General features: G+C 44.2%; 1 protein-coding gene across 1 annotated transcript; it reads left to right on the top strand.

The window, feature by feature from the left end:
- The first annotated feature begins 1,684 nt into the window (after nt 1–1,684).
- On the top strand, nt 1,685–12,604 carry LOC311131439 (uncharacterized protein). Its single transcript, XM_084164430.1, has 5 exons — nt 1,685–3,029; nt 4,321–4,455; nt 4,692–4,841; nt 4,945–5,209; nt 10,160–12,604. Exons 1-5 carry the CDS (start codon nt 1,956–1,958, stop codon nt 10,564–10,566), a joined length of 2,031 nt encoding a protein of 676 aa, XP_084020556.1. The 5' UTR covers nt 1,685–1,955; the 3' UTR covers nt 10,567–12,604.

Genomic DNA, 12,604 nt, shown 5'->3' with positions numbered 1-12,604 from the left:
CAAGACATGACAAAAGACACCTCCAAAGATGGATGGGCTATTTTAAACCTAAATAGACATAATTCTTCAACTCAAGGGTTCTTCCTTGTTGTCTATCACCAAAGAAAAAGCAGAATTCATTAAAGTTAGACATGGTATTTAAAATTCCATATAACATTTAGTTTAGCTAAAGCAGTGGTTCTCGAATGGTTTTGCCTTGGGACCCAAATTGAACCAGGTTGTCTCAGTTGCGATCCAATATTCACATCGCAAATGTATTTTGTTGCCAAAATGCAATCTGGAAAACTATTTTTAATGCTATACTGATAGTAAATGTACCAATTTCACCTGGGAACAAGTCCCACCTTTTTCATTGTCAATAATGTTAAGCTCACTGGTTTGAGACCACTAAATCAACCAAGTCCGCTAAATAGCGCTGCTAATAACTCTATATTGAAAATACTGTGATTGAGGTTAAATTATAAAATATATATATATAGGTTCATTATAATTTCTACACAATTTCTACCTGGTTTGGTTTTAGTAGTTTAGGTTCAGACTCGAGTATTTTTCATTTAAAAATAATAAAATAATAATAATAATCATATTAATTGTTTACTCAGACACTCGCGAACCATTCAAAACCTCGGTCGCGACCCACCAGTTGAGAATCGCTGAGCTAAAGCGTTACAATTATGCACTACATGTAGCTAACCAAACCATATGCATACAGATCTGTGTGATTCTGCACAAAGTCTGTGCAGCCACTAGCACTGTGCTTGCAGTAAAATATTGGAGGGATACGCGCTAATTCTAGCTGTTATCTATTTGTTTACAGAAAGGCATGCATATTAATATCTGAAAATAACACGCTTATTATTATCGCTGCACACTGCAGATATGTAAATAAGGTAGAATAGACGAAATAGGTCGAAGACCTCTGCAAGAAGGCTGTGCTAGCCAGGAAGCTAGCTAGCTAACGTTAGCTTCTAGCTAGCTTGCCATTTTCATCCAGTGGCCAGCTAGTCAAGTTAGCCATGCTAATTGCCCGTGGTAGGTGTCAGCTTTGGTTATAATTTATTGTAATGTCAATAAATTTCTACAAACCACATGCTTGTAGTTGTTCATGCAAATGCACACCAAATATGTTTGTGTGCGCACGAGACTGAATTCGTAAAGGAGAATGTCAACATACATAACATTAGCTAGCTAGCATATGGTAGCATTTACTGTGACAATTTAAGTAATTTGCCTGTATGGTTGCATATATCTTTTTGTCTGAAACAGGCCTATTGACATAGCTATGTCCTACGAAATATAATATCATGATGCATTGCATTTATATCATCGACATTATTGCAATTAACACGTACCGCTCATTCCACTGTCACTCAACCACACAACAAGGGCTTTAGCTAGCTAGCTATGCAGATAATTCTTCAAAAAAAAGTATTAGCATGCGCTGTTGTCTGTCCCACGGGCCCACTTATTCCCGCCCTTATAAATCACTTGTCATGGTCAATCAGGCATGTTACCTGTGGTCATTTAGTACAGACAACAGCCACCTGCTATTTATTTGCTATTAAATGTCATTTTGTACCTGTGATAGAAACAGAATATTGTAAGGATTTAGCTAGATCAGTTATATTATGTTACAGCACATAAAAAACTGTTGAACACATCATTTTATCTTTGCTTCCAGCAGGGTTGACTGAGAGCTTGAGGTGACAGACTGCCAAGGAAACCCACTCGACCAAAGCAAGTGCATCACTCAGGTAACCTCACACATCCTAGAATACCTGCAGACACAGTGGATACAACCTCTAAGCAGCCCCATGAGTGTTTAAGGGGAGGCACCCGGCCCCACAGTGGCCCATGCTCCGTACCCCCTTCCCTCCCTGCCTTCCCTCCCCTTCAAGCTGACTCAGAACCGACAGGCACTCTCCCGGCACCACCTCGTCCCTCATCCTCAGGCCATGGCTGCGGGCACGGAGACTGTGCACTACATCCACCTGCACAACTCCAGCCAGTCTGTTCTGGAGGCTTTACGGACGCAGCGGCGTGAGGGCCTCTTCTGCGACGTGACGGTGCGCATCCACGACGCCTCGCTGCGTGCCCATGCCTGCGTGCTGGCCGCTGGCAGCCCTTTCTTCCAGGACAAGCTGCTGCTTGGCCACTCGGAGATCTCGGTGCCGCCGCTTGTCCCCGCTGAGACGGTGAAGCAGCTGGTGGACTTTATGTACAGCGGCTCGCTGGTGGTGGTGCAGTCGCAGGCCCTCTGCATCCTCACCGCCGCCAGCATCCTGCAGATTAAGACAGTCATTGACGAGTGCACCCAGATCATCTCCCAGAGGAAGGTGGCTGCTGCGGCGGCGGCCGCAGCAAGTGGCGGTGGAGGAGGAGGAGGGGGGATGACAGGTGGGGTCCTGCCCAAGCAGGAGGAGCGGGGAGGGGGTAAAGGGAGGGAGAGCGGTGGTGGTTGTATTGGTGGTGGTGGCAGAGTCAGCGTTGGTGGGGGTTACCAGAGCTTCTCGAACTTCGCCTTGGGGGACTGCGGGGCAAGCAACATGGTCACAGGCCTGGGCGGAGCTAACTTGAGCGTTAATGTTAGCGAGAGCGACCCAGGAGGCGCCCTGGAGCAGGCTAACCAGGTGGGGCTGATGGCTCTAGCTGACATGGGCAGCCCCGGGGCCCTGTGTGGGGCCGACGGGCTGAGCTCAGGGGCCGGCGGAGTCCTCATGAAGAACTCAAGTTGCACTCAGGACGTGAGGTACAAGCTGAGGGACCTGCTAGCGGCGACCGCTAACGGCGCCAATGCTGGAAGCTCAGGAAATCTCTCGGTCGGCTGCAGCTCTGGTGTCAGCAGCGTGGACAGCATTGGCCAGGACAGTATCCGCAGCAACGCGGCAGACCTCTCGGAGGAGCTTGTGGGGATGGACAGATACTGCGAGGAGGAGGAGATGGATGGACATCACAGAGGGAGAGACGTGGACAGGGACAGAGGGGCAGGAGGACACAGCCGCAAGCAGAGGCAGCCGCTCAGGCTTCAGGTAAGATCCCCATGGTTACAGTTATAAGGCAGGCAGATATGCAGCCAGATATCCTAATGTGAATAAAGCAGGACTTCTAGATGGCAATTACCTTCATTGTGTCATTGCTGGGAATTAAGCTATAGATCTGAATGTGTCAGCAATAAACATAATTGAAAGGAAGTTGCTGTCCAGAAATCTTTAATTAGGCTATCCTCCTAGTTAATGTTCCATGGACTGATTAAACAGTGAACACCCCTTCTATGGGTCATTAAACATGTTATGTCTTGAATGGAGCAGGGCCTACCGAGTGGCACAGTGGTCTAAGGCACCGCATCGCAGTGCTAGCTGCGTTACTACAGATCCTGGTTCGATACCGGGCTGTGTCGCAGCCGGCCGCGACCGGGAGACCCATGAGGCGACGCACAATTGGCCCAGCGTCGTCTGAGGCCGGCCGGGATGTCCTTGTCCCATCGCGCTCTAGCGACTCCTGTGGCGGGCCGAGCGCATGCACGCTGACACGGTCGCCAGGTGTACGGTGTTTCCTCCGACACATTGGTGCGGCTGGCTTCCGGGTTATGCGTGTATTGTGTCAAGAAGCAATGCGGCTTGGCTGGGTTGTGTTTCGGAGGACGCACGGCTCTCGACCTTTGCCTCTCCCGAGTCCGTACGGGAGTTGCAGCGATGGGACAAGACTGTCTACCAATTGGATATGACGAAAAAGGGGGTAAAATAAATAAAAAAGTATTGGATGGGGCGCCAGCTAGCACCTCTTTTTAGTTGTTGTTACATTGTCCCTAAGCCAATTCTGTAGAAAAAATGGTTCCAAAAGGGTTCTTCGGCTGTCCCAATAGGAGAACCCTTTTTGGTTCCAGGTAGAACCCTTTTGGATTCAATGTAGAACATGTAACCCAAAAGGGTTCTACCTGGAATCAAAAAGGGTTCTTCAAACCCTTTAAAGTTCTAAATAGTACTTTGATATTTAAGCAATAAGGGGGTGTGGTATATGGCCAATACATCCCTTAGCCGTGGTATATTGGCCATCTACTACAAACCCCCAAGGTGCCTTATTGCTATTATAAACTGGTTTCCAACATAATTAGAACAGTAAACAAGTATTTTTTTGTCATACCCATGGTATACGGTCTGATATACCACGGCTTTCAGCCAATCAGCATTCAGGGCTCGAACGACCCAGTTTATAATTGTCTTTTTACTGTCTTCAAATTCCTGACCATACACCACAGTTTGAAGCACCAATTTTAGACTCTATACTCTAATTGACTCTATATTTTTCTTTACCTTCTCTTAGGTTCTTGTAGGAGAGGAAGTGGTGGTGAAGGATGAAGGAGTGCAGGAGCCGGATGGAGGGGTCTTCGGCTTGGAGGAGGGAAGACGAGTTGAAGGGCAGGAGGGCACACAGGTATCCATGGCAACCTTCGGCCAGGTGAGTCTCGTCTTGTCCTAGACAGCAACTTGTTGTTGGAGCATGGTGCTGGCAAAAAACACCAGGGTTGTGGGTTCAAAACCTGCATGTACTGACTCTGTAAATTGCTTTGGATAAAAGTCTCTATACTCATTCTTTCATCATTATCACAGTTTTAGGGACTTTTCAAGGTTATGTGTTAGGGTTAATTAAGCTAGGTAATACTCATAAGTGCATTTTGCCTCTCTGTCTTACAGGAGGGTGTGTTCTATGATGAGCCTGGAGTTTTCTCCCCCGAGGCTTTCTGGCCCCAGAACGAGACAGCTCAGGCCATGTCCTTCAACCCCAGAGGAGGAGGAAACAAGCCACTGTCTCCCCCTACCTCCACACAGTCCATCAACAACCAGGTCAGTTACAAACGGAAACATAGTTTTAAAATAGTCATTGCAACAATTCGTAAACTTTAATCATGAAAGCCGTTGGTTATTTCAATTCCTGTTTCCCTTTCAGCTACTTTTTCAGTACCCAGTCAGCCAATCACAGCCATCAGCCTCATTCTTTGTGGGCGGGCCGATGGTGATTGACAGCATGGCAGGAACGGAGCCCAGCCAACAGGCTCCGCCCCCGGCACCAATGACCCCTGTTTTGTCAACCTGTGGCACGCCAGGCCCCTCCCCTTCCTCCCAGGGATCTGAGACGTCATTCGACTGCACTCACTGTGGGAAATCGTTACGTTCCAGGAAGAACTACAGCAAGCACATGTTCATACACTCCGGTAGGCCACCACTTTCTATATATACTAGTCCAGAGGTGGGACAAAGTCATTGTTATGCAAGTCACAAGTAAGTCTCAAGTCTTTGCCCTCGAGTCCCGAGTCAAGTCGAGTCAAAGATGAGGCAAGTCCCAAGTCGAGTCAAAAGTCAAAGCCATCAAGTCTCAAGTCGAGTCCAAAGTCCTACCATTTTAGTTTCGAGTCATTTCAAGTCCTCTTACCACAGAAATAAAATGTATACAAATCATGTATGTCTGTAAGATTTGTATTTATTTAAACCTTTTTATACAATAACATTAATCAAATACAGCAAAAAACATAACATTTAATTTTCACAAAAAAAATGCTTGTATTTGAACAGCATATTGCACTAGAACAATGCAGAGAGAGAGAGAGAGAGAGAGAGAGAGAGAGAGAGAGAGAGAGAGAGAGAGAGAGAGAGAGAGAGAGAGAGAGAGAGAGAGAGAGAGAGAGAGAGAGAGAGAGAGAGAGAGAGAGAGAGAGAGAGAGAGAGAGAGAGAGAGAGAGAGAGAGAGAGAGAGAGAGAGAGAGAGAGAGAGAGAGAGAATGGTTTACGGGGAAGGACAAACACCAAAGCTCTGGAAGTAAAAACAGTGTGGGAACCTGCACTGCAAATGAACAGATCTTACTCCATGTGAAACTCCTACCACAGGAGAGAGAGAGCTGTGTGGACAGGTGATGAGCAGAGAGTGAGTGTGTGTGCGCGCATGCGTGCTGTGGACAGGTGGAGGGAGGCCCCTATACTGCATTGCATTTGCAAAAGATCAAATTGGCCAAAAGTCTGTCAGTCATTTGTGCACGATGGGGACGCAGAATGATGCCACCATGGCTGAAAACTCGCTCCACTGGAGCACTAGAAGCAGGCACTGCCAAGACTCGGATGGCTACTTGAAAGAGTGAAGGAAGAGTCTTACTGTTCAGTGCCCAGAACAAAAGGGCATTCTGTCCTTCTGCCATGTCAATGTAGTGACTTAGCTGTACTGCTGGTGGGGTCCCAACATCCCTTTTCTGCCTCTTATGGTATGCAGCAAACAGCCCTTCTCCTTCCATGTCCTCTAGTTCTTCTTCAGCAGGCACCGGCACAGGCTGCTCTGTCTCTGCAGCATCTTGCAGGATCAATTCTAAAAATAAAAATAAAAACGTGTCACAACAGCAGAAACAAAAGAGCCCTTATTTCTGATGTTGATGATACTGTTCAAGACTGAAATTTTTTATTATTGTTAAAGTCAGATTAATATCACATTAGATCCTATATCAGATTAAGATCAAATTATTGTACGTTGCATTTAAGTTGCATTGCAAGTCAATAATATTTACCTTTAACTCGTTGTGCCACCTCTGCCTTGATGTCACGGTTGACCAGCACATGGGGCTCAATCCACAGCAGACAAAAGGCTGGATCCAAGGCAGCTGCTTTCAGGTAGACTGTGTCTGAAAAGGGGGCAGTGATCCCTTCTTGAGACTGGGCCATTTTTACATTAATGAAGATCCCAAGAAATCTTTTTTTCAGGGATGCCTGCAGACCTCTGACCAGGCCACTCAGGAAACGAACTTGAGGCTTCAGCTTCTCAAGATGGTGATTGAGGGACAAGATGGATGGAACAACTGCACTGATTGTAATGACTTTCTCCCCCTGTGTCAAATCAGTTGCTTCTCCGAACGGTTTTAAGATGTCCACCAACTCCTTCAGCAGATTCCACTCTCGTGGTGTGAATGACAGTTCTTTATGCCCGGCCTTCTCAAGAACTGCGCAGAGCTTTTGCTGATCACAATGAAGGACTGCTTTTACCTGCCGCAGTGTGGAATTCCACCTCGTGCTCACTGCAGCAGGGATGCCTCTGTGCTCCCCAAATTCACCATCGAAGATGTCTTTAAACGTTGTGCTTGTGTGGAGCAGGGAGCTAAGTTTTGATAACTTGGAGAGAGAAGGACATGCCGCTTTTGTTTCTTTCAAACCGTCTCCCACAACCAGCTGCAATGTGTGTGCAAAACACTGCAGGCGCTGTTTCTTTGCCATAGCAGCATCGACGGTTTGCTGGTCTTCTTGGGTTAAGTCATGCCATAGCTCAGGATCATCAAGATTATCTCCAGCATCTTCATCTTCCTCCTGTTCGCTGGGGAAGCAGACTGTAAATGCCTTGCGCATGTTAGCAGCATTGTCACTAATTATATAGTCCAATTTAGCTTTGATGTTGTATTCATCACATATTGCCTCAAATTGGTCACAGATTCGCTCTGCTGTGTGAGAGCCTTTGAAGCGGTTGCAGGCCAAGAGATTAGTCTTTAGCTGTACCCTCTCTGCATCTCGCTCCATCCAGTGCACAGTGACACCAAGGAATCCCCTCATCTTTCGATCAGACCAAATGTCCACAGTGACTGAAACATGGTCAGTGTTGCTCAATTGAGTTTTTAACTTTGACCGTCTCTCCTCAGCAAGGCTCTCTGTTTTTGTGGTCAGCGTTCGGCGACATACTGGGGTATACTTGCTGTCCAGCACAGCCAGAAAGTGACGAAAGCTCTTATTTTCCACAATAGACAGAGGGAAATTGCAATCAATAATCAAGTCAGACAGTATCGCATTGGAGATGGCCTTCTGCTGTGGGTGGGTCAGGCTGTAACGCCCTACACGAGTGTCAAGGAATTGTGAGATTGAAGGCTGTTGTGGTTCATCTACGATGATTTTGTTCATCTGGTATTCTTCATACCTGTAACAGAGAAGAATATGAAACAGATGTCAGAAAATCCTTTACAGCCACACATGTTGTATTTGAAACTACTCTTTACTCATATCAATGTTGTTGTGTTAATATTCATTGCCTATTGTACACTACGGTTTACGATAATACATTTCAGTGTCAGTGTATGCAATATTAAGAATATTTTCACTGCTTCAAAATTCATAAGAAAGCCCTTTCCCTCAAGAAACTGAAGTCATATGCTTTATAGCAGTGGTTTTCAAAGTGGGGACGGGGACCCTTGGGTGCCGCGAGGGGGTTCTAGGGGGGCCATGGCAAGTTGGCATGAAAAGTATAGAAAAACAAAATAATTGAATAAATTAAATAACTAAAGTAAACCAAATTAAACCAAAAATAAGCTAAACAATATTCCCATTAGTTAAGAACTGCACTATAATAATCTATTGCATCTCTGAACATTACTACTATAATCGTTATTATTTTATTATATACTGTATATATCCCAGTGGTGCGCTGCCTCACAGACCTACTGTAGACTACGGTAGCACTCTGTCCATGCGCTGTCTGCTGTTTGGGCATGATATGAAAAGGGAAGGCTAATGGTGGATCTACTGTGACTGTGTTATCATTTTCCTCTTTACAATGTATACGTCTTACTATGTTTCCTGTTGTACTTGGATGGGTTTAGGGATGCACCAACTACATCCGAGTTGTGAAAGGGGGTGCATTCATTGTTTAATTGTGATATTTTGTCTTCAGCGACAGTTCAGCTTAGTTGTGATTAACCAAAATTACATAAACGACCTCAATGAGGCAGCACACCAGCAACTCTGAAACTGAATTCTAAAACGCTTAACGTGAAAAACGCTTAACGTTGCTTAATGCTTAATATACTAAGACAGTAATATTATAAGACCAAACTCTGCAAATATCATATTAATAAAGCATACTATGTACAAAACATCAGATGAGCCCAGAATACATAGTAGCCTACATAAGACATGTTAAGCCTTTTCTTATAATGGTTTTCTATGGGAGGAAAACACTTAATGTGTTGTTAAACGTGTTTGCGTTCATATTCTGGCCTCATCTGATGTTTTGTACATTTAGTATACTTTATTAATATGATATTTATAGTTTGGTCTTTTAATATTACTGTCTCAGTATATTAAGACACGTTAAGCCTTTTCTTATAATAGTTTTCTATGGGAGGAAAACGCAACGTGTTATTAAACGTGTTTGCGTTCATATTCTGGGCTCATCTGATGTTTTGTACATAGTATACTTTATTAATATGATATTTACAGAGTTTGGTCTTTTAATAACACTGTCTTAGTACATTAAAGAACGTTAAGCGTTTTTCACGAAAGCGTTTTAGAATGTCCATATAATAGCAGTTCAAAAATCCATATTTTTGTAAGCATGAACCAGCAAGGGAGACGTGCGTTTGTCTCGTTGATACAGTAAATATGCAGCAGCTAGCTAGTAAGTTACGGTACATCCGATAAGGTGCGTAGCATTCGTTCAAAACTTACCTTTCTTTGTGCAACTTCAGGTGTCGAACAAAGTTGGACGTTGTGGCAGCTCCGTCTGTAATCTTCGATCCGCATGTTTTGCAGATTGCAACTCGTTTTTTGTCGACTACCTCGTAATTTTTATAGCCAAACCAAACTATCTTCGGTATCATTTTGACAACTGGCGCGTTGTTGCTTGATGTGCTTCATTGGTTGTCTTGCAATGTGCCTGCTTAGATGCTGTCGAATCAAAACAACGTGGGACTACAGTGATTGGATAACGTGCAGGCAGCGCGCGCTCTCTGTATGCATACAGGTGGATGGTGCACATTTTTTTCACAGATGCAGATAAACGGAGAGCGGCGCGGCCGTGTGAAAAATTTTTTCCCCAGTTTTCATGGGAAGTAGCAAGTCTTCTCGAGTCATAAGGCGCAAGTCCAAGTGAAGTCACGAGTCATTGATGTTAAAGTCCAAGTCGAGTTGCAAGTCTTTGTACATTTTGTCGAGTCGAGTCTGAAGTCATCAAATTCATGACTCGAGTCTGACTCGAGTCCAAGTCACATGACTCGAGTCCACACCTCTGCTAGTTACTATCACTTCCTTTAAAACATTTACTGTTCATGATCGTTGTATACACATGTTAAAACTCCACATAACAGATAGTCCTACTCTGATACCCATTTCATACTAACATATCCTATTTTCTGTTGTGTGTGCCTCAGGTCAAAAGCCTCATCAGTGCAGTATCTGCTGGCGCTCTTTCTCCCTGCGCGACTACCTCCTCAAGCACATGGTGGTGCACACGGGCGTGCGCGCCTTCCAGTGCTCCGTGTGCGGCAAGCGCTTCACACAGAAGAGCTCACTCAACGTGCACATGCGTACGCACCGGGCCGAGCGCACCTTCCAGTGCACCGTGTGCCACCGGGCCTTCACCCACCGCACCCTGCTGGAGCGCCACGCACTGCAACACGCCCACCACGGGGCCACCCAGGGCCAAGGGCAGGGACAGGGCCTCCAGCAGACCCCCAAACACAGCCCTCCAGCCCTGGCAGGGCCCTCAGGCATGCGCGGCTCACCTGGGATGGGCGGCACCATGGCCAACATGCCCAGTCACAGGCCACCCTCCTAGAAGGAAAGGGAGGGGGAGGAGGGCCCAATCCCAAACTGATCTGTCACCCCTATCGAGGAGCCCTTTTCTGATCTGAGAGGATTGCTAGGTATGAGCAACATGGTGGATGCTCCATCTAGACCTATCGGAGCCTGGATGGAGTTTGTGCCATATTTCTTACATGTGAAGCCCTTGCAGATATGCAAGAGGGAGTTGCCAATGAAGGAGAAAAAAAGGGAAGACAATTGGTTTGGGATTGGGGAAGAAAAGGAGAGGAAAAGGGAGAGAGAGGCAGAAAGCTGTTGGAGACTAATTGCAGGAGATTGAAGGGAGGAAATGTAGGAGGGGTGAGAAAGAGAGAGACAGAAAAGGGGGAGGGGGAGAGAAAGCAAACAAGGAGAACAAGCCACGGCTAGAAAAAGAGTGCAGGGTGATGAAGAAGAGAGCGAAGGAATCAATGAGAGTTACCGTAATACATCAAGATGACATAGGAACACTATTATATGCAGGATGCACTGGACGACCCAGGATCATATACCTCTAAACAGGAAGAGACATTAAATGAATTAAAGACACAACTTTTATTTTGAAATGTGACAAATGTTTCAGCATGTTTTACACGCCTCAAAGAATAACTCGGCAGTCCAAAGACAGGCATTATGCTACACACGTTTAATAGCTACATCAAACAGCAAAACAGTGGGAACTAAAGCTACATGAAATCCCTTCCTTTTAAAACCTTACTAAAGAAAAATAGACATAATATTCCTTTACATTGTCGAAATGAGTTTATTTGTCGCTCATTTGTGATTTATTGATGAAGACGAAAACAACAAGGTAATGAATTTAAAAAGTGAAAAGGGATCTTTCAACTATAACTGACACTTTTTGGGATAAATGAGAAAATCTGTACTTTTATCAGGCTTTTTAATCCATGTGTATGTGTGGTTATTATATGTGCTTTTGGGGCACTTGCCAATGAATGGGAAGGTTTGTTGCTGAGAACTATAACATTTTTCTCAAACGACTTCATTTAATACTTTTAAATGTTTTTATTGTAACTAAATAAATCATGAGGAAATACAATCACCCAGAGTGGATTTGAATACCACGTTAATATTTATTACAATTTGACAATGATCGCTATGCACAATACATTTTTGCACATTGTGTAATTTAATTCAACTTTATATGTTGTCCTACCCTAGATATTTGCCCTTTGAAAAATATATTTGCCCTAAGATTACCAATGTATATCATGTAGAACATAAAATGTTTTGTTTTTTGTTTCCAACTTCCCACCTTAAAGGTGATTTTAGATATGCAGTATATAGACCCTACTAAATATAAGGCCAACTGAGCCAGTGAGACCAGCAAAACCCCTTTAAGATCCCTTCTGGTCCTCACTATAAACTTTAACATAAAATGTCCCCCCACAATGAGGAAACATTCTGCTTGATCATGATGATCTCCTTGAGCTACGCACTGTTCTGCTGATTCACTAATCTCAATAATGGAAATCTGATAAAGCCCTGTTAATAGGAAGTTGACATGATTTATAGATCAGTTAAATCTGTGCTGCATATAGTTCAGGCCAACCCTTGTGAACAAATAGGTGATTAGGCTGTTCCAGAGATTGTTATATCCTCAGCAACTAAAATGGTTCTAGTACATTTTGTCTGAGGTGGACCTGTGTACAGTACTGTATTATAATGTGTGCTTAAAGCCATGTCAGAAGAACGCATCCCGTTATTGTAATGATGAACTTTGTTTAGCCTTTTTTATTTCGCTTTTTTTTTGTGAAGGGGATGATAAATTGTTATTTTTTCTGCAAGTTTGAATATAACTGCAAGTCAAATATGTCATAAGAAATAAGTCATTTTTATAAAGAACCAATCATGCTATGTATACCACATGTTTTATGTATGGAAAGCTAAAAGGCATGATATAACTTTTTATGAAAAATTACATGTACTTTACTTCAATGACTTTATTGAATTTTAGATTTGAAACATTTGAAACATTTCTTTCTCCAAATAAAGTCTTACGGCTACAAGCC

This window comes from Coregonus lavaretus (assembly GCF_964263955.1).
Source record: "Coregonus lavaretus genome assembly, chromosome: 6".
Taxonomy (NCBI): Eukaryota; Metazoa; Chordata; class Actinopteri; order Salmoniformes; family Salmonidae; genus Coregonus; species Coregonus lavaretus.
Note: the sequence above shows the minus strand (reverse complement) of the source record. Positions and strands in the feature narration are given on the sequence as shown.